Source organism: Natrix helvetica (genome assembly GCF_964273705.1).
Source record: "Natrix helvetica genome assembly, chromosome: 15".
Taxonomy (NCBI): domain Eukaryota; kingdom Metazoa; phylum Chordata; class Lepidosauria; order Squamata; family Natricidae; genus Natrix; species Natrix helvetica.
In genome coordinates, this window is record NC_138565.1 from 8,225,919 (window position 1) to 8,246,053 (window position 20,135).

General features: G+C 47.3%; 1 protein-coding gene across 1 annotated transcript in view; it reads right to left on the minus strand.

Annotated features, from left to right (window-relative positions):
• The window catches only part of GPSM1 (G protein signaling modulator 1), an 86,485-nt gene that overhangs the window by 3,906 nt on the left and 62,444 nt on the right, over positions 1-20,135 (minus strand). The window contains exons 12-13 of the mRNA XM_081967621.1: positions 5,243-5,402; positions 1,150-1,352 (exon numbers count right to left, since the gene is read on the minus strand). Coding sequence (XP_081823747.1) covers positions 1,150-1,352; positions 5,243-5,402 — 363 coding nt within the window. The remainder of the gene's footprint in view (positions 1-1,149; positions 1,353-5,242; positions 5,403-20,135) is intronic.

Consider the following 20,135-nt stretch of genomic DNA (forward strand, 5'->3'; position numbering starts at 1 on the left):
GGGGCGCCTACCACACTTTGCAACTGCCAAAATTTGTATACCTTTCCATTACCTTTTCCCTTATAAATGTTAAAAAAACCAATAAAACTTCTTTATATAAAAAAAAAAATCAGTAAGAACCCCACCTACGACGCTGAGCATTTTGCTCAGCATCAGAAAGCATGAGAAAGCAGGAGGGGTTGTAATCTAACCTAACAGCCAAAAGTGTTTGATGTGCTAAAGCTGGGGAAGCCATACACACTCTCAAGATCTTTCCCTGCAGTGGGAAAAGGATTGAACCCTCCCCGCTTGGCTCCCCGAGTGAAGGACGGGGTCACCCATCCTGTGCTTAGTCCCTGAGGCTTCTGTACTGGCATCACACCTGTTATGTTCCACCGAAAGCTAAGATTTGCCCAATGTTAGATAAAGAAGTTAGCCACAACTTCTCGTCAACTGGGCCAGGCTGCTTCCGGATATCTTGTTTATTTCATTACTGCATTTATATCCCGCTTTGTTGAAAATGACCTATGTCAGGGGGTGTCCTTCCCCCTCCTCATGTCATCTCCACCTCAACAAGACACTAATCAAGGAGAGAAGCAACTTAGAACTAAGGAGAAATTTCCTGACAGTGAGAACAATTAATCGGTGGAACAGCTTGCCTCCAGAAGTTGCGAATGCTCCAACACTGGAAGTTTTAAAGAAGATGTTGGATAGCCCTTTGTCTGAAGTGGTGTAGGGTTTCCTGCCTAGGCAGGGGGTTGGACTAGAAGACCTCCAAGGTCCCTTCCAACTCTGTTATTCTATTCTATTCTCAATTATTTTTTTATTTCTATTTCTATTGTTCCTATTCCTGTTTCCATTCCATTCATTTTCTATTATTCCATTCTAAAGCCTGCGAGAGAGATCTAGCTGCAAGAAAGTCGTTTTAAAATCCCCCAATGAACCCCGTGGGTAAACGGTGGCTTGAGCCCAGACCTTCGCCCCAAGGCCAAAGCGTTAACCCTAAAAGAGGTGTACACTCACCTCACCGGGGAACGTGAAGGCCTGTGAACGAGAGAAGCCCCTCACCCTTGTGAAGTTTGGCAGAGGTTGAATTTCCCTCCTATTTACTATTAGAATTTCCCACCAGTGATTGTGAAATCACTGGTGAGATTGTGGCAAGAAACTCACCTGGCACTTCATCAGCATGTTGAAGAAATCATCGCCAGGTTCCTGGGCCTCACCGTCCATGCGAAGGTGACCCAGGTTGCTGGGCGTGATGCGGAGGCCGGGAAGATTCCCCACACTGGCCCGCTGGTCATCCAACCTTCGGCTCTGGGAGCTGGCGATGAGGTCGAAGAGCTCTTCGGTCTGCGGGGAGGCCATGGACTGAGCTGGGAGAGAAACCAGCCAAGGAATGAGAAAGCCAGCAAGCTCGGTTACCTGTGGCAGACGGCTATCAGCTCAGCTCATTTTGTTGACCTTGGAAGGATGGAAGGCTGAGTCAGCCTTGAGCCAGTCAAGATCGAACTGCAGGCAGTGGGCAGAATTGGCCTGCAATACTGCCTTCTAAGCATGGCACACCATGGAAAGGAAGGAAGGGAAGGAGGGAGGGAGGGAGCAGGAATGGAGGGAGGGAGGGAGGGAAAAGGGGAGAGCAATAGCCATAACCCTTAAGAGTTATATACCACTTCACAGATTTCCCCTTGCACGTATGTGCTAGTCATTCCCGACTCTAGGGGGCGGTGCTCATCTCCGTTTCAAAGCCGGAGAGCCAGTGCTGTCCAAAGACGCCTCCGTGGTCATGTGGCTGGCATGACTAAACACTGAAAGCGCGTGGAACGCTGTTACCTTCCCACCAAAGGTGGCTCCTATTTTTCTACTCGCATTTTTTAACATGCTTTGAAACTGCTAGGTTGACAGAAGCTGGGATAAGTCACAGGAGCTCACGCCGCTACACAGCGTTAGGGATTCGAACTGCTGAACTGCCGACCTTTCTGATCAACAAGCTCAGCATCTTAGCCGCTGAGCCACCACGTCCCCTCACCCGCTTCACAGCGCTTTCTCTATGCGGCTTACGGAGTCAGCCTCTTGCCCCCAACAATCTGGGTCCTCATTTTACCGACCTCGGAGGGATGGTAAGCTGAGTCAACCTTGAGCCGGTCAGGATCAAACTGCTGGCAGTGAGTTAGCCCTACAGTCCCGCATTCTAACCACTGCACCACCGAGGGCTGCTTGGAGAATGGCGCTAGGCAGGTTCGGTAAGAAGCTTGCGCCTTGTGTAGGCTAGATTTTTTCACCAGCTTGTGAAAACCCACCTATTCCAGCTAGCCGGAGACATACATCCCTCCGGCCGATTCGCTCACACAGAGAGGGACTCCTCCGGGTGCCGTCCACTAGGCTGTGCCAGCGGGCGACGCCTAGGGGAAGGGCCTTCTCTGTGATGGGCCCGACCCCTCTGGAATGACCTTCCCCCCGACCAGTGGCGTAGCGTGGGGGGTGCAGGGGGGGGGCCGGCCGCACCGGGCGCAACATCTGGGGGGGGCGCGCGCTCGCACTCGCAGCTCTCTGCCCCTGCCTGGCTCACTCACTCTCTCACTGCAGTGCTGGCTGTGCGAATCCAAGCCGAGCCGCCGGGTCGCCGCCCACTGTGGAGGGGGGGGGGTGCCAGCAGTGGCGTAGCGTGGGGGGTGCAGGGGGGGGGCGCCGCATTTTACTTTAATTACATCAGTATTTTCATAACAAACAATACATGTGCTTAGGGGGTAAGGGTTTCTTTAACTAATCTAGTGGAAGAGACTCGAGTGCTAAAATCCACGGGTTAGGGGGCGCAAATTACTTGCCTTGCCCCGGGTGCTGACAACCCACGCTACGCCACTGCCCCCGACATTAGAATGACTACGGATCTCCGCTCCTTCCGCCAGAAACTTAAAACCCACCTATTCCAGCTAGCCGGCTTGGCCTAATTCCACCTATCCCACCTCAGTCCTATTTCTAAATTTTTAAGATTGGTTTTAAGGTCTGTTTTTTAATTGTTATAAATTGTACAGGGGTTGTTTAATTTGATTTTTACCTATGTGTATGATTGTTTGTATGTTTTAAATTTATTCCTGTACACCGCCCCGAGTCCCTCCGGGGAGAGGGGGCGGTCTAGAAATTTAATAAATTATTATTATTATTATTGTGCCAATAGGATACATCCAATAAGCGTGTGCTTTGAGGAACCAGCTTGCCTGAGTTCTTTTTTTGCTATGGGCGTATTACTTAATTGCGTAATTTCAAACGGTTGCTAAACCAAACTTGAGAACTACCTGTAACGCCCCCTTCATTCTCATTTAACGTAAGAAGGGACAGAGAGAACTTGGGCAAATTCTCAAGAGTTTGTTGCTGGGACTCCAATAACTATGAATGTCCCTCAAGTCCACCTGATGTCTGCTCCTCAACTTGGTTTACCCCCAAAGGGCTGTCAAGACGCCAGCAGGAACCTTCCTTGGGTCAAAGTCCGTGCCTATCTCCTTTTCCCCAATGGGTGGAATTCCCAACTGGCCATCACAAGGCGACTTCTTTGCCAAGTCATTGCTGCGTCCCCTAAAAAGTTATGTGGCAGCTGTGCGACAACAACCCAGCACACGACATGAAGCAAGGCTCAGGGAAGCCGACAGCCCAGATATTAACTGATTTAATAGAGTTGGAAGGGACCTTGTAGGTCATCTAGTCTAACCCTGCCCCCCCCACCCCAAGCAGTAGACCCTACTCCATTTCTGACAGAGGGCAGTCCAGTCTCTTCTTGAAAGCCTCCAGTGATGAAGCTCCCACAACTTCTGAAGGCAACTTCTGTTCCATGGGTTGATTGTTCTCACGGTCAGGAAATTCCTCCTTATTTCCAGGTTGAATCTCCCCTTGTTCAGTTTCCATCCATTATTCCTTGTCTGGCCTTCGGGTGCCTTGGAGAATAGATTGACCCCCTATTCTATTCTATTCTATTCTATTCTATTCTATTCTATTCTATTCTATTCTATTATTTATTCTATTATTTTACATTCTCTATTCTATTCTATTCTATTCTATTCTATTCTATTCTATTCTAATCTACAACCTCTGAAGGCATCTTCTGTTCCATGGGTTGATTGTTCTCACTGTCAGAAACTTCCTCCTTATTTCCAGGTTGAATCTCTCCTTGTTCAGTTTCCATCCATTCTTCCTTGTCTGGCCTTCAGGTGCTTTGGACAATAGCTTGACCCCTTCCTCCTCTCTGTGGCAGCCCCTCAAATATTGGAAGACAGCTATCCTGTCTCCCCTGGTCTTTCTCTCACTAGACCAGCCATGCCCAGTTCCTGCAACCATTCATCCTATGTTTTATCCTCCAGTCCCCTCATCATCCTGGTTGCTCTTCTCTGCACTTTTTCTAGAGTCTCAACATCTTTCTTTATAGTGTGGGGACCAAAACTGGAGGCAGGACTCTAGGTGTGGCCTTACTAAGGCTTTATAGAGCAGTACCAGGGGTGAAATACTACTGGTTTTGACTGGTTTGCTAGAACTGGTAGCAAAAAAGCTTTAAAAAGTGAAGAAAAGGTTTCGTGACACTTAGCTATGCTGCCCAAGTGTTGGAACTTTTTTTTTCACTTTTAAAGCATTGTTCCGACTAGCTGGCTTAGCCGATTGATAGTTCCATCTTCCACCTCCTGGCAAACATTTTATTGGGGATTTTTTAAGGGAATTTTAACTGTATTTGTATTTTAACTAAGAATTGTACAGTATATTTTTACCTCCTCCGTCTACGTCCATGTCTACGTCTACGTTCATGTCTATGTATTTGTATATGGTTTTAACATGACTGTACACCGCCCCGAGTCCTGCCTAGGAAAGGGTGCGGTTTAGAAATAAAAGTTTATTATTATTATTATTATTATTATTATTATTATTATTATTATTATTATTATTATTATTATTATTATTATTATGTTTTACTACCAGCTCTGGCGAATAGGTAGGGAAAAATGCTTTAAAAAGAGAAAAAAAGTTGGCCACGCCCACTCAGTCACATGACACCCTCCCACCAAGCCACGCCCACAGAACCAGTGGCAAAAATTTTTAGTTTTCACCACTGAGCAGTGCTACTACCTTGATTCAATCCCTCTGTTCATGCAATTTAGGATTGCATTGGCTTTTTTGGCTGCACGCTGCACGCTTATATTTAGCCGGTTGCCCACTAAGACTCCAAGATCCCCCTCACAGTCACTACATGGCCCACTTCCTCTTACTTAACTAAGACTGGCCTACTTACTCTGTGCCTCTTCCAGGGCAGGGACAGGGGTAGCCGCTGCTTCGTCCGACTCTCTCTGGGAGTCCTCCAGAGGACAGCGCTGGTCTTCCATCCGGTTACTCTGGAACTTGCTCAGGAGGTCAAAGAAGCAGTCCTCGCTGGACGGGGCTCGCTTGATTTTCTGCAATGATGATCGAAAGAAAGGAGATGGTTGGACATCCCTGAACATATTTAATTTCTTTTTCACTTTCGGGATGTGTGCTTTTTTTAATGTTGTACGCCGCCTTGAGTCCTTTGGGAGAAGGGCGGCATATAAATCCAATGAAAACAAAACAAAACAAACATCAACACACCGAATGGTTAGGTAAAACTACCACTGGGTTTCATTTTTCCCTTCCGCCAGCTCGGGAAGAAATCTTAAAGGTAAAGCTTTCCCTCAAACATGTGCTAGTCGTTCCCGACTCTAGGGGGCTCATCTCCGTTTCAGAGCTGTCCGAAGACGTCTCCATGGTCATGTGGCCGGCATGACTCACCGCCGAAGGCACACGGAGCGCTGTTTCCCTTCCCACCAAAGGTGGTCCCTATTTTTCTACTTGCATTTTTATGTGCTTTCGAACTGCTAGGTTGGCAGAAGCTGGGAGAAGTCACGGGAGCTCACTCCGTTACGTCGCGCTAGGGATTCGAACCGCCGACCTCACACACACACACACACACACACGCAGGTAAATATGTATGTATATAGCACAGGGGTCACCAACCTTTCTGACCTCGGAGACCACCAAATTCCTAATTTTAAATCCCGCGAACCACTAATATGAATTTTTAAAAAAGATAAATAGCATTTAGTGCAATATAAAAAAATGAAAATAATTTTTTCGCGGATCCCCAACATTTTCTCACGGATCACCAGTTGTTGACCACTGATTCATCATGTGTATATGTGTGTTATGGGTGTGTTTGGGGGAGATACACACTTTCTCTTGAGATGAGGCAACAGAATTTCATTTTTAATGTGTGCTCGCAATAAAAAGAATGACAATAAAGTTATCTTTTATCTTATCTTTTATCATCTTTTACCATCTTTTGTCATCTTTTCTCTTGTGTTATAGCTTATCTTTCATCTTATCTCGTCTCGTCTCATTTTCTTATCTATGGTGCCCAAAGCTTGTATTTAAGTCCCCTACCCCCGCTGGCAACTCACTGCTGCTCCATCCATCCCCTGCCAGGATTCAGGATGCCTGGCCGACTGAATAGTTGCCCTGCCACACATTTGCAGAAGGAAGGTGGGCCTGCAAGATATGGTCAAAAATCAATCAATCAATCCAGACCGGATCCCGAATGGTGAGGTCGAATTGAGCTTGATTTTTTCCCCCCCAACTCACTGTGGTGGAAGATATTGAAATAGGTAGAATCAAAGGGAGGCTGTTCTCTTCCCAATGCAGCTACAAATCTCGAGCTACTGGAGCAGAAATCAGAGTTGGAAGGGACCTCTGGAGGCCTTCTAGTCCAACCCCCTGCTCAAGCAGGAGGCAGCTCAGCCAACATAGTCGGCTTTAAAAATAGGAAATCCAGCAGTTACAACTTCTTTTTCCTTTACAACGTCCAAGAGTAAGCGGACTCTCAAAATCCTTCCGGGGGGGTGGGTTGGGGGGGTGGAAAGAACAACAGACAATGTGTGATTTCAGAGCTGTGAAATATTTCCAGCGTCTGTCCGTGTTTTTTTTCAGCTGCTTCTGTTAAAACTCCGCACTGGAGGGAGTTAAACCATTTTCCCTTCAATAGACAGTTTCACAGCGATGTCACCTGCTGGTTATAAATAATGTTTCTGACAGTAAACTGTCTCTTTACCCCACTGCAAAAAAAAAAAAAAAGCCCCCACAAAAAATCCTCTTTAGCTTGTTGCCTCCGCAATAATGGAAAGTTAGCTTAGGGTGTTGCTGGAAGACAAGAAAACAAAAATACCCCCCAAGAGATGGGAAGGCTGGGCGAAGGGAGGGGAAAAGGTGTCCATCTTCCCAAAAGTCGTATTTAGAAACAAGAGTCTAAAATTATTGGCTGCGTTGTAGAGCCAAAAAGGAGGACATCGGCTTCTTTGCCCCGGCGGGGTTATTTTCTAAACCGTGTGCCCAAACTAGCAATATTACAAGTCTTTTCTCCGATTCACAACAAGTATTCCGTGCTGTAAACAAGAGATTCGTAAGCCAGAATCGAGAATAGAGCTGGAAGGGACCTTGGAGGTCTTCTAGTCCAACCCCCTGCTCAAGCAGGAGACACTCCCACCACCACCACCCCATATCATTTCAGACAAGTGGCTTCTCTCCTGGCTTTTGTTCCCGTGATGAAGCACTGACAACGTCTGACGGCGAGCTGTCGAATTGTCAACTGGTGTTTCTCGACAATTTTAAGACATGTGGACTTCAACCCCAGAATTTTCCTGCCAGCAAAAAAAAAACCCTCCGGAAAAACAGCATTGGTTCTTGAGGTACATCTGACCCATGCCTAGCCTATAAGTTTATAGCAGTCTGACTATATAATCTATGGCACAGATGCCACAGGTCGCTCTCTTATTACAGCTCAGCTCCACCATGCATGCCCATGTGCCTCCCACCAGCCAACTGATTTCCTGGTTTTTGCTGCACATGCGTGGGGGGTGGGGGGGGACACATGCAGGAGAGACGCATGTGTGCGCAGGGGGCAGGTGGTAGTCACACGGATATGTCTGGAGGGCGGCACATCCTTCCCTACCGCCAGTTTTTGGTCCCAGGAGGCTGCAGGGAGACTTCCTGGGCCCAAAATGGGGCGTGGGGGTGTGGGGCGTGGGGGTGTCACGCGTGTCAACTCCTTGTGTTGACATTCCACGCAGAGCGGATCTCAGATTACAGTAGCTGGGTTGAGATGGATGTAACTATTGGGTAATGTGATTTATGACACAGACTGAAGGGCGGACAGGAACCAAGTTCAGAAGCAGATAAAGAAAGCAAAGAAATGGCTGTGTGGGAGTGGGTGGGACGCATGCAGGAGAGACGCATGCGTGCGCAGGGGGCAGGGGGTAGTCACACGGATATGTCCGGAGGGTGGCACATCCTTCCCTGCCGCCAGTTTTTGGTCCCAGGAGGCTGCAGGGAGACTTCCTGGGCCCAAAATGGGGCGTGGGGGTGTGGGGCATGGGGGTGTCACATGTGTCAACTCCCTGTGTTGACATTCCACGCAGAGCAGATCTCAGATTACAGTAGCTGGGTTGAGATGGATGTAACTATTGGGTAATGTGATTTATGACACAGACTGAAGGGCGGACAGGAACAAAGTTCAGAAGCAGATAAAGAAAGCAAAGAAATGGCTGCGTGGGAGTGGGTGGGACGCATGATATTGAGTCGCTCATTATGAATCGGGCATTGTTAGGAAACTTTGCAACGCGCATATGCGCGGGGAGGCAGGGGGAGCACAGGTGGTCACACACGCATGTGTTCGGGCAGGGGGATCATGGGGTGTTACGCACGCATTGCATTATGGCTTTCAGCACGACGAAAAGGTTAGCCATCCCTGGTCTATAGAGTGGTCCAGCGGGGAAGCTGGGGAGAGCTGGGTTCAAGCCCCCCTCCGGCCGCAGAAACGTCCTGGGGAATTTTGGCCCCGTTGCTCGTCTCGGGAATTGACAAGCATCACAGAATCAAGCAAAACGAGATCCATCCGATGAGGACGTCCAGAATTTCATTCTAGACGGAGCTCCACATTCGTCCAAGGCGCGTTTTGCTGCTTTAAGAATGGGGGGGGGGGCATTTCGACTCCCACCCAGAATGCAGGCTGGGGAATTCTGGGAGTGGAAGTCCGCCACGCCCCCTTACAATTGCTGAGGCTTGCAAGATTCAGGTTCATTCCCTCGCTTCAGGGATAAGCCTGACAAAGGTGCGATCAGTAAGAAAGAAGAGTCAGAGGAAAACGGGCACCTGGGCACACCGCCATGTTCCTCAACTCCTGGTGACTTCCCGAAGAGCTTTGTGTTTTCTCTTAGCAGCGGTGCAGAATTATTAGTCCTTGTTTTATCTCTGGGGATTCGTCCACTCTAGCCCACAACCACTTCGCGCTCCTTGTAGAGGGCGGGAGCTGTGTTAATCTGCCCCAGCAAAAACCCAGGTGGCCTCACCTTTTCTGACCAACCCACTGGAGTCACAGCTCAACACAACCGATGCGTTTTCCTCACAGGGGTGGTTAGGAGCAGGTGTCTGCCGATACCAACGGCAGAGCAACTGGCCACGGGACCGTTGGCTCCTGGCAATCCCTACGTTCACCCAGAGTTCACCCTTTTGCTCAGTGTCGGCACGGCGCCTTGCGCAAAGTACAGCCAGGTGAAAGTCCCATTTTCCGATGCCAGGGGAAACGGCCGCTGCATCGAATCAGCCTCACCCCACACAGCACGGAAGTTTGTTGTCTTTCCACTACTGCGATATTTCTCGGTGTGAGAAAAGTTTAAGTTATGTGGACAATTAGCAGAATTTTCTCCAGCCAGTATGCTCCCGGAATACTGGGTATCCAGTCCTTTCCACTCTCCTTCCCTTTCCTCCTTTCCTTTTCCCTTTCCTCTTTTCCTTCCCCCTCTTTTCCTTTCCTCCTCTCCTTTCTCCTTTCCTTTCCTTCTTCCTTTCCTTTCTCCTTTCTTTTCCTTCTTCCTTTCCTTTCTTTCCTCCTTTCCTTTTCCCTTACCTCTTTTCCTTCCCCCCTCCTTTCCTCCTTTTCTTTTCTTCCTCCTTTCCTTTCCTCCTTTCCTTTGCTTCCTCCTTTCCTTCTTCCTTTCCTTCCTCCTTTCCTTTCCTTTTCCCTTTCCTCTTTTCCTTCCCCTTCTTTTCCTTTCCTCCTCTCCTTTCTCCTTTCCTTCTTCCTTTCCTTCCCTCCTCTCCTTTCCTTCCTCCTTTCCTTTCCTTCTTCCTTTCCTTCCTTTCCTCCTTTCCTTTCCTTCCCCCCTCCTTTCCTTTCCTCCTTTCCTTTCCTTTCCTCCTTTCCTTTCCTTTCTCCTTTCCTTTCATTTTCCCTTTCCTCTTTTCCTTCCCCCTTCCTTTCCTTTCCTCCTCTCCTTTCCTTTCTTTCCTCCTTTCATCTCCTTCCTCCTTTCCTTTCTCCTTTCCTTCCCCCCCCACTTCCCTCCCGTCCCCCGCCTCTCATACACACACACACATAGCTGCTCATCGTTTAACTAATCGTGGCAGGCTTCCAACAACATCTCAAACCACAATAAAACTACAAAACCAAACACATTAAAACGTCCAAAGTCGCAAAAACCAGGTGCCAAGTCGAGCTTCTAATAATCCAGTCATCCTTGGTGGCGATGCTGGGGGGGGGAGCTGGATTTTCCAAGCTTTATAGGAGAGACCTGCTACCCCCCCCCGAAAAGAGACCCTTCCTATCTTCCATCTGCTGTCCATATTTAGGGGAAGGGGCTAAAGAAGCCCATGCCCACCCTGTTTGACCTGGCGGGGTGGATACTGCGGGGAGGGGGGCTCCGAAGAGAGCCCACCCTGGCTCTGCCAAGTGGGGCTTTAAAAGTGACAGCCCAGCACCCAGAAAGAAACTGATGGGGAGACGGCTGGCAAATACATTGAATAAATAAACCAACATAAGTGAAGTTGCTAAGATTGAGACGCAGCGCTCTAGGGGGGCAGATCGAGCGCCGGCCCTTCTGCAAAAGGAGCCCCCCCCCCGCATCCCCATGACTGCGCGGCTGGGAGGGGGAGGCAGGCGGATCCCACCAACCTTCTAGGGGATCGGCTGGGAAGCAGCCTTGAAGGCGCCCGCGGGAAAATTCCCAGGGTGGGTTTTTGAGCTCCAGGTGGGGGGGGGGGAAGGGGAGGCTCCCCCCCCCACCGGACCCCCACTCGGCTTCCATGCTTGGCTTTGAGGAGGGGGCTGCTTTCCACAGATGCCGGTTGAAGAAAGCAGGGCTAGCACAAACACACACACACAAATACACATACAAACAGACACACACACACACAAACACAGGAACACACCTACAAACAGAAACACATACAAACACACACAGAGACACACACTAACACATAAACACATACACACACAGACACATACACACACAGGAACACACACACACATACAAAAAGACACACACACAAAGACACACACTAATACAGAGAGACACACAAACAAAAAGACACACACACAAACTAACACACAAACACACACACTAATACACACACACAGACACACACAAAAAGACACACACTAATACAGAGACACACAAACAAAAAGACACACACACAAACTAACACATACACAAACACACACACTAATATACACACACACAGACACAAACAAAAAGACACACACACAAACTAACACATACACACACAAACACACACACTAATACACACACACACAAAGACACACAAACAAAAACACACAAACACATACACTAATACACACACACACACAGACACACAAACACACACACAGACGCACAAAAAGACACACACACTAATACACACAGAGACACACAAACAAAAAGACACAGACAAACTAACACATACACACACAAACACACACACTAATATACACACACACAGAGAGACACACACAAACAAGACACACACACAAACACACACACGCAGACACATACGAACACAGGAACACACACACACAAACAAAAAGACACACACACACACACACAGAGAGAGAAACTTTTCTCCAACTTGCCCGTCCAGGCGACGTTCCCCCCGCGGGCGCCCCCGTCAGAAGAGCCCCGTGCAGGAGCCCCGCTTGCCGGCCCCGGCTCCTTCCAGCTGGCGGCTGCCGAAGAAGCCCCGGCGGCTCGGCTCATCCTCCTCCTCCTGCGCGCTCTTCCTCCGCTCGCAGCACCCGGGAGCAGCCGGGGGAGGCGCCCCGCCCCGCCCTGCCAAGCCACGAGTCCTCCGAGCCGGAGCGGAGCTGCCCGGCGCGATGCGGAGCGGGAGAAGGGGCTGCTCCGAATGGGGGAGCCAAGAGCCTCCAAACCCTGCCCCCTTTTTTGGGTGGGGGTGAGGGCGGAGGACGACCACTTCGGCTTCTTTAGGAAGATCCCGGGTTGAAGGAGGACATAATGAACCAGCGGAACGGCTTGCCACCAGAAGTGCTGGCTGCTTCCATCACTGGAGGTTGTCAAGAAGGGACTGGACAGCCATTGGTCTGAAATGGTGCAGGGTTTCCTGCCGGAGCAGGGGGTTGGACTAGAAGACCTCCAAAGGTCCCTTCCAACTCTGTTATATTGTAGTCTACTCTGGAGAAGAAGTAATTGGGGGAAGGGGGCAATCACTCCAGATCCAATCTAGAATTAAAGATAAATTTCCTGACAGTGGGTAATGGACTAGGGAAGGGGTGTCCAAACTTGGGAACTTTTAAGACTTGTGGACTTCAACTCCCAGAATTCCCCAGCCAGCTTGTGGACTTCAACTCCCAGAATTCCCCAGCCAGCTTGTGGACTTCAACTCCCAGAATTCCCCAGCCAGCATAGGAGTTGAAGTCCACAAGTCTTAAAAGTTCCCAAGTTTGGACACTCCTGGACTAGGGAGTTGAAAGGTTTCTGGTGAAGGAAGTAAAGACTGACCGAATAAGAGGGACCTTGGAGGTCTTCTAGTCCAACCCGCTGTCCAAGCAGGAGATTCTACTCCAGGCAAGTTGCTGTCCAATTTCTTCTTGACAACCTCCACTGATGGACCACCCACAACTTCTGGTGGCAAGCTGTTCCACTGGTTAATTGTCCTCACTATCAGGAACCTTCTCCTTAATTCCAAGTTGCTTCTCTCCTTGATTAGTTTCCATCGTTTGCTTCTTGTCCTGCCTTCAGGTGCTTTGGATGATAGCTTGACACCACCTCTTCCTTGGGGCAGCCCCTCAAATATTGGAGCACTGGCTATCCTGTCTCCCCTGGTCCTTCTGTTCCCTAGACTAGCCATGCCCAGTTCCTGCAACCGTTCATCGTATGTTTTAGCCTCCAGTCCCCTAATCATCCTCGTTGTTCTTCTCTGCACTCTTTCTGGAGTCTCAACCTCTTTTTATAGTGTGGGGACCAAAAATGGATGCAGGACTCTAGGTGTGATCTTAGTCAAGGGAAAGGTTCCCCTCGCACATCTGTGCTAGTCGTTCCCAACTCTAGGGGGCGGTGTTCATCTCAATGGATAGTCCTAGAAACTGGGCTTGCTACGGTATTTATTTGCACATAACTGCACACAGGTTTTCCAGTTATGTGCAGTTAGGTACCCATGGTCATCTTGGGTAGATGTTCTTGAATCACTTTCCTAATGAAACAAGGCAAGGCTAAATCACTCAGAAACATCGTCAAATCCTTCTGTGGAGGGAGACGGAGGTTTCGGTGCTTAAGAGGCCAAGGCAGAGAGGTAATTTTTAAAATTAGACCTGATTACCTGGGGAAGAAGAATTAAAAATAGTGACAAATTGAGAGGAGGCCGGGAGGGAAGAGGGAGTAGAAATGCTCCTTGGCAAGACAGGATCCAAAGGACATTTGCCCCTGGGGAGAAAAGCGATGGCCAATCTAGACAGCATCCTAAAAAGCAGAGACATCACCCTGCTAACACAAGTGTGTCTAGTCAAGGCTACGGTTTTCCCAGTTGCAATGGATGGCTGTGAAGGTTGGACCATAAGGAAGGCTGAGCGCCAAAGAATGGAGGCCTTTGGACTCTGGTGCTGGAGAAGACTCCTGCATTGAGTCCCTTGGACTGCAAGGCCATCCAACCGGTCAGTCCTAGAGGAGATCAACCCTGACTGCTCTTTAGAAGGCCAGATCCTGAAGAGGAAACTCAAATGCTTTGGCCACCTAAGGAGAAGGAAGGACTCCCTAGAGAAGAGCCTCATGCGGAGAAGGATGAAGGGCAAAAGAAGAAGGGGATGATAGAGAATGAGGGGGCTGGATGGAGTCACTGAAGCAGCCCGCGTGAGCCTAAATGGACTCCAGAGGATGGTAGAGAACAGGAAGGCCAGGAGGAATGTTGTCCATGGGTTCGTGACGGGTCAGACACAACCTTGCAACCAACAACAACAAAATCCTTCTTTTTTTCTTGGCTGAGTTTCAAGAGATTCCAAACCAGATTATGCATTTATAATAATAACATGATTATTATTAAGATAATTATTTTAGAATTTTATTGGCAGATTTTTCCCCCTCCAGTGTTGCCACTGAGGATGTAGCAAAACAGAAACACACCTGGGCAGCCAAACGCAACACCTGGTTGATTTGATAGCCGATCTCACAGGTGCAAATGAAGAAGATTTAATAGCAGTGACTGTGAGAGGGATCTTGGAGTCTTAGTGGACAACCAGTTAAATATGAGCCAGCTGTGTGCAGCAGCTGCCAAAAAAGCCAATGCAATCCTAAATTGCATGAGCAGAGGGACACAATCAAGATCAAGGGAGGTACAAATACCACTCTATAAAGCCTTAGTAAGGCCACACCTAGAGTACTGCATCCAGTTTTGATCACCACACTATAAAAGGTGGAGACTCTAGAAAAAGTGCAGAGAAGAGCAACCAAGAAGATGAGGGGACCGGAGGCTCAAACATACGATGAACGGTTGCAGGAACTGGGCCTGGCTAGTCTAGGGAAGAGAAGGGCCAGGGGAGACAGGAGAGAAGTCTTCCAATATTTGAGGGGCTGCTACAGAGAGGAAGGGGCTCAAGCTATTCTCCAAAACACTCGAAAGCCAGAGAAGGAATAATGGATGGAAAGTGATCAAGGAGAGAAATTCAACCTGGAAATAAGGAGACATTTTCCGACAGTGGGAACAATCAACCCGTGGAACAGAAGCTGCCTTTAATCCCTGGAGGCTTTTCAAGAAGAGACTGGACTGCCATCTGTCAGAAATGGGGAAGGATCACCTGCTTGGGCAGGGGGTTGGACTAGATGACCTACAAGATCCCTTCCAATTCTGTAAATGTTTTTTTAAAAGCCTGCATTTCGCTCCCCCCCCCCCCCAGGGAGGAGAGATTGTCAAATCCATTTTTTCTTTGATAAAGAATCACCTTGTCAACGACTTTAAGGGGCAGGAATTAAATGTTTTTTAAATGACCCAGGAGACTATTATATCAGCAGGAAGACTCAAGTGGAACGAGACCAAGTCTCTAAATTTAGTCCTCCCACGCTTATAATCCTACGCCGGCCCATTGGGTCGAGAAGGGGAAAGAAGAAATCTAAATTTAAAAGAAAATTACAAGGCTGGGGAGAAATCTCCAGGGCAGGTTATGGACAAGGGAATTCAGGTGGCACGTAGCTTTCCCAACTCCCAACCCCTGGTTAAGGGTCACGTTGCAAAACCTGGCTTGTGAAATTTGAGTTTGGAGGAAAAAAAACGTGACTTTGGATTAAAGGTAAAGATTCCCCTCGCACATACGTGCTAGTCCTTCCCAACTCTAGGGGGCGGTGCTCATCTCCATTTCAAAGCTGAAGAGCCAGCGCTGTCCGAAGACGTCTCCGTGGTCATGTGGCCGGCATGACTCAATGCTGAAGGCGCGCGGAACGTTGTTTCCCTTCCCACCAAAGGTGGTTCCTATTTTTCTACTTGCATTTTTGACATGCTTTCAAACTGCTAGGTTGGCAGAAGCTGGGACAAGTCACGGGAGCTCACTCTGTTACGCGGCGCTAGGGATTCGAACCGCCGAAGTGCCGACCTCTCTGATGGACTGAGCCACTGAGCCACCGCATCCCAATAGACTTTGGTCCATTGCTCTGCAAATTGTGCAAGCCCGTAACATTTACCGCGTGATCCTTGACTTGTGACCACAATTGGGATTTCCCTCGCTAAGCAAGGCAATTACAGGGAAAAGGGTGAGAGAGAATGAGAGAGAGAAAGAGAAAGGGAGAGAATGAGAGGGAGAGAATGAGAGAACGAGAGAGAGAAAGCGAGAAATAATAAGAAAGAGAATGAGAGAGAGAGAGAAAGGGAGAGTGAGAGAAAATGAGAGAATGAGAGAGAGAGAATGAGAGAGAGAGAAAGAGAAAAGGAGAGAATGAGAGAGAGAGAGAGAGAGAGAGAGAGAGAGAGAGAGAGAGAGAGAGAGAGAGAGAGAGCACTAAATCAAAGTATGCATCCATCCCAACGCTTGCAAAGTTTACAATTGAAGAGTTGGGGATCAGGGCAAAAATGCTGCACGGGTAGGAAGGAAAACCCAGGCTGGTTCATGTGGGAATGAGGTCGCCATGGTATGTGTGCAGATCAGTTTTCCTGATTGGAACACATATACGGAATTTGGGACTGAAATAAATTGAGTATTGAATGCGGGTTGAGCTGGATGCCCACTGGGAGGGCCCCATCTAGAAAGCTGTGTCTGCAAAATAGAACAATGCACAACGGAGACTTTCCAGGCTAAAGCAGCCTAGGGAACACACAGTCCAAGCTGATAAGATACTAACACCAAAAAGCACCGCTTGAGCGACAGGCAAATGTATTGTATGTAACCAATGATAATTCAGAATGCTTTTGTTTCCGCATACGCTGCTAATAAAAGGGGGGTCCAGAATTCTTTCTGGGCCCACTCGCCCCAAGGAAAAACTGTGTGTTTGTCTTCACTTCCCCTTGAGTGGGTCCGCCTTGATGCGGTCACCCCCGGAGGAGACCCGGGACATACCGCAGGTTCACAGTGTGGTCTAATATCCTAAAGCAAACTAGGTTATGTTCCCAGAGCACCCAATAGCCTCCTTTCTTAATTAACCCAATTCCCTGGCCTTGCATAACACATGCAGCCCAATGGCTTGCAAGTTTCAACACACTCAGCGACCGAAAAACCTTCCTCAATCAAGGTGAACAGCAGTCGTGCGAAGAACCTGTAGATGCCGCCAACAGCTGTTTAGGTAAACCTAGCTTTGCTATTTTGTGATTCCCCCGTAAGAGATAAAACCATCTTAACGTAATGGCTTGGCTTGCCAGTGCATTCACACAGCCCTGCAAACGAGAAAGTACCCGTTTTAACTTAATGGACTCTCTTGCGGATAGCTGAGGCCAGATAATTTGATACTTTCCTGGGGTGGAGAACTTTGGGGAAAGTTTGGGGTTTTGTCTTTATGCTAGGCTTATTTTATATAGAGTAGAAGTAGAATAGAAGTAGAAGTAGAAGAATAGAATAGAATAGAATAGAATAGAATAGAATAGAATAGAATAGAATAGAATAACACAGGACAGGTTACAGAATCAAATAGATTACAGGAATAGAATGGGAGAGGGGAGAAGGGAAAAGAAGAGAAGAGAAGAGAAGAGAAGAGAACACAGAACAGGGAATAGAATAGAATAGAATAGAGAATAGAATAGAATAAAACAGGTTACAGAATAAAATAGATTACAGGAATAGAATGGGAGAGGGGAGAAGAGAAGAGAGAAGAGAACACAACACAGAACAGTGATTGGAATAGAATAGAACAGGAACAAGAACATAACAGAATCTGGAAGGGATCTTCGAGGTCTTCTAGTCCAGCCCCCTGGACTGGAAGCTATACCATCTCAGACAAGTGACTATCCAGTCTCTTCTTAAAAACCTCCAGTGATGGAGCCCCCACGATTTATTGGTTTGATTGGATCCCACTTTTCATCCAGAAGCAAAGGTCCAAAATTGGACTCCTTCTGGTTTTTCTCTGCAACACCAACCCTGTGAGGAAGGCCAGCCCAAAATGTCAAAGACAGCTTCTCTGGTGGAAGGGGAATTGACTTGGGTGTTGACTTTTGCCACAACGATTTCCCTCTGCCACTCAGAAATGGAAGAAACTGTCGATCATTTTTTGCCAAGTGATGAATTTCGATCACAAGACTGGGGATACTGTCACAGTAAGTAGAAGGACAGCTTTTAAATCACATTTCTCAGCACAATCCTGACTTCATATGGTCAGTAAAGGAGGGTCATAAGATGAGGATGACTTGAAGGTAGTTAGCAATTATGTTAACATGGGCTAGGTGCCTTGCGTGACTCTCGTTAAGATGTTTTTTGATGCACCTCAATTATGGGGTGCCACTCTTTGGGGGTGGTAGGAATGAGGATGAGGAGAGGAGAGAAGAGAAGATAGGAAAATAGGGAGAGGGAGAAGGAGAGGAAGAAGGAAAGAGAAGAGAAAAAAAGATTTAGAGGAGAAGAGATTTAGAAGAGAAGAGAATATAGGGGTAGGGAGAGAAGAGAAAATAAAAGAATTTAGAAGAGAATATAGGGAGAGGGAGAAGAGAAGAGAACAGAGAAGGAGAAGAAGAGGAAGAAGGAAAGAGAAGAGGATTTAGAGAAGAGATTTAGAGAGAAGAAAATATAGGGGTAGGGAGAGAAGAGAAAAGAATTTAGAAGAGAATATAGGGAGAGGGAGAAGAGAACAGAGAAGGAGAAGGAGAGGAAAAGGAAAGAGAAGAGGATTTAGAGAAGAGATTTAGAGAGAAGAAAATATAGGGGTAGGGAGAGAAGAGAAAAGAATTTAGAAGAGAATATAGGGAGAGGGAGAAGAGAACAGAGAAGGAGAAGGAGAGGAAGAAGGAAAGAGAAGAGGATTTAGAGGAGAAGAGATTTAGAAGAGAAGAGAATATAGGTGTAGGGAGAGAGAGAAGGAGAGAAGAGAATTTAGAAGAGAATATAGGGAGAGGGGATGAGAAGAGAAGAGAAAAGAAAAAAGAATTTAGAAGAGAATATAGGGAGAAGGCCAGGTGAATAGAATAGAAGACAAGACAAGAATTTAGAAGAGAAGAGAATATAGAACAGAACAGAATATATTCTTTATTGGCCAAGCGTGATTGGACACAAAAGGAATTTTTCTCTGCTGCATAAGCCCACAGTGTACATATAAACAGCAAGTAATTGGTCATTGGCCATAAATCATAGTTACAATAATTAATTACAAGTTAGAAACAACAATTGATAAATCATAAGACACCAATAGGAGAAGATACTAGGAAAGATAGAAAGATGAGAAAAGATGAGAAACGAGACAGTGCATCCAGGTATGGGGTGACTAAATCCTGAAATTTTGCATGATTGCCTTTCCTCAATTTGCATGGCGATAGGGGATTTCTTGTTTTGGAAACTTGGACAAAGATTTGGGCCAGCAAGTGCCTGTCAGAAGGAGGATACTGTCCTCCTCAGTATCTATTCCTGTTGAAGGGATTAAAAAAAATAATAATCTTGATTTCTCATTCTAGCAAAGACCACAAGACACATGTTCCAAGATTGCCAGAAAGCATGCTTCAAAAATTTGCAAAGGAGGTGTGCTTGAAAAGCATCGAGAAAATGCTGTTTTTAGACTTTTTAGCAAACATTAAAAAAAAAATACTGCACCAACGTAATTTTTAAGCAGGGGAGTGAGGAAATATTAGAAACGACACGCAAGACGCACACCAGTGGCCTCCAAAACACATCTAAGACCCAATGAGAATTTCCAGACTCTTAGAGAAAATAAAATATTGGGAGTTTTATGGACTGCAGGCCAGATGGATTTATTATTCTCTGTTCGAGCAAGTTGCCTTTTTAAGAGAATCTGTTTCGGAGAGCCAGGAAGGTTTTACAGCAAGGAAGGAATGTTTTGTAAGAGTAATTACGGAAAAGATCATATATATCCATCTACAGGTTTATAGTCACTGGAGAAGAGCCTAATGCCGGGAAAGATTGAGGACAAAAGAAGAAGAAGGGGACGACAGAGAAGGAGGGGGCTGGATGGAGTCACTGAGCTTAAATGGACTCCAGAGGATGGTAGAGGAAGGGAAGGCCTGGGGGAACGTTGTCCATGGGGTCGCCATGGGTCAGACATGGCTTTGCAACTAACAACAATATAGCCAGGATTCCAAAGACTTGATCACTAGGTCATTCAAGTGGGTTTCTTGCTGGATTCCTTTTTGTTAAAATAGGATTACAAATCAGGAAAGCAATATGTTGGTTACTTAGTTCTGCATGAAAATTGGAAATATCCCAT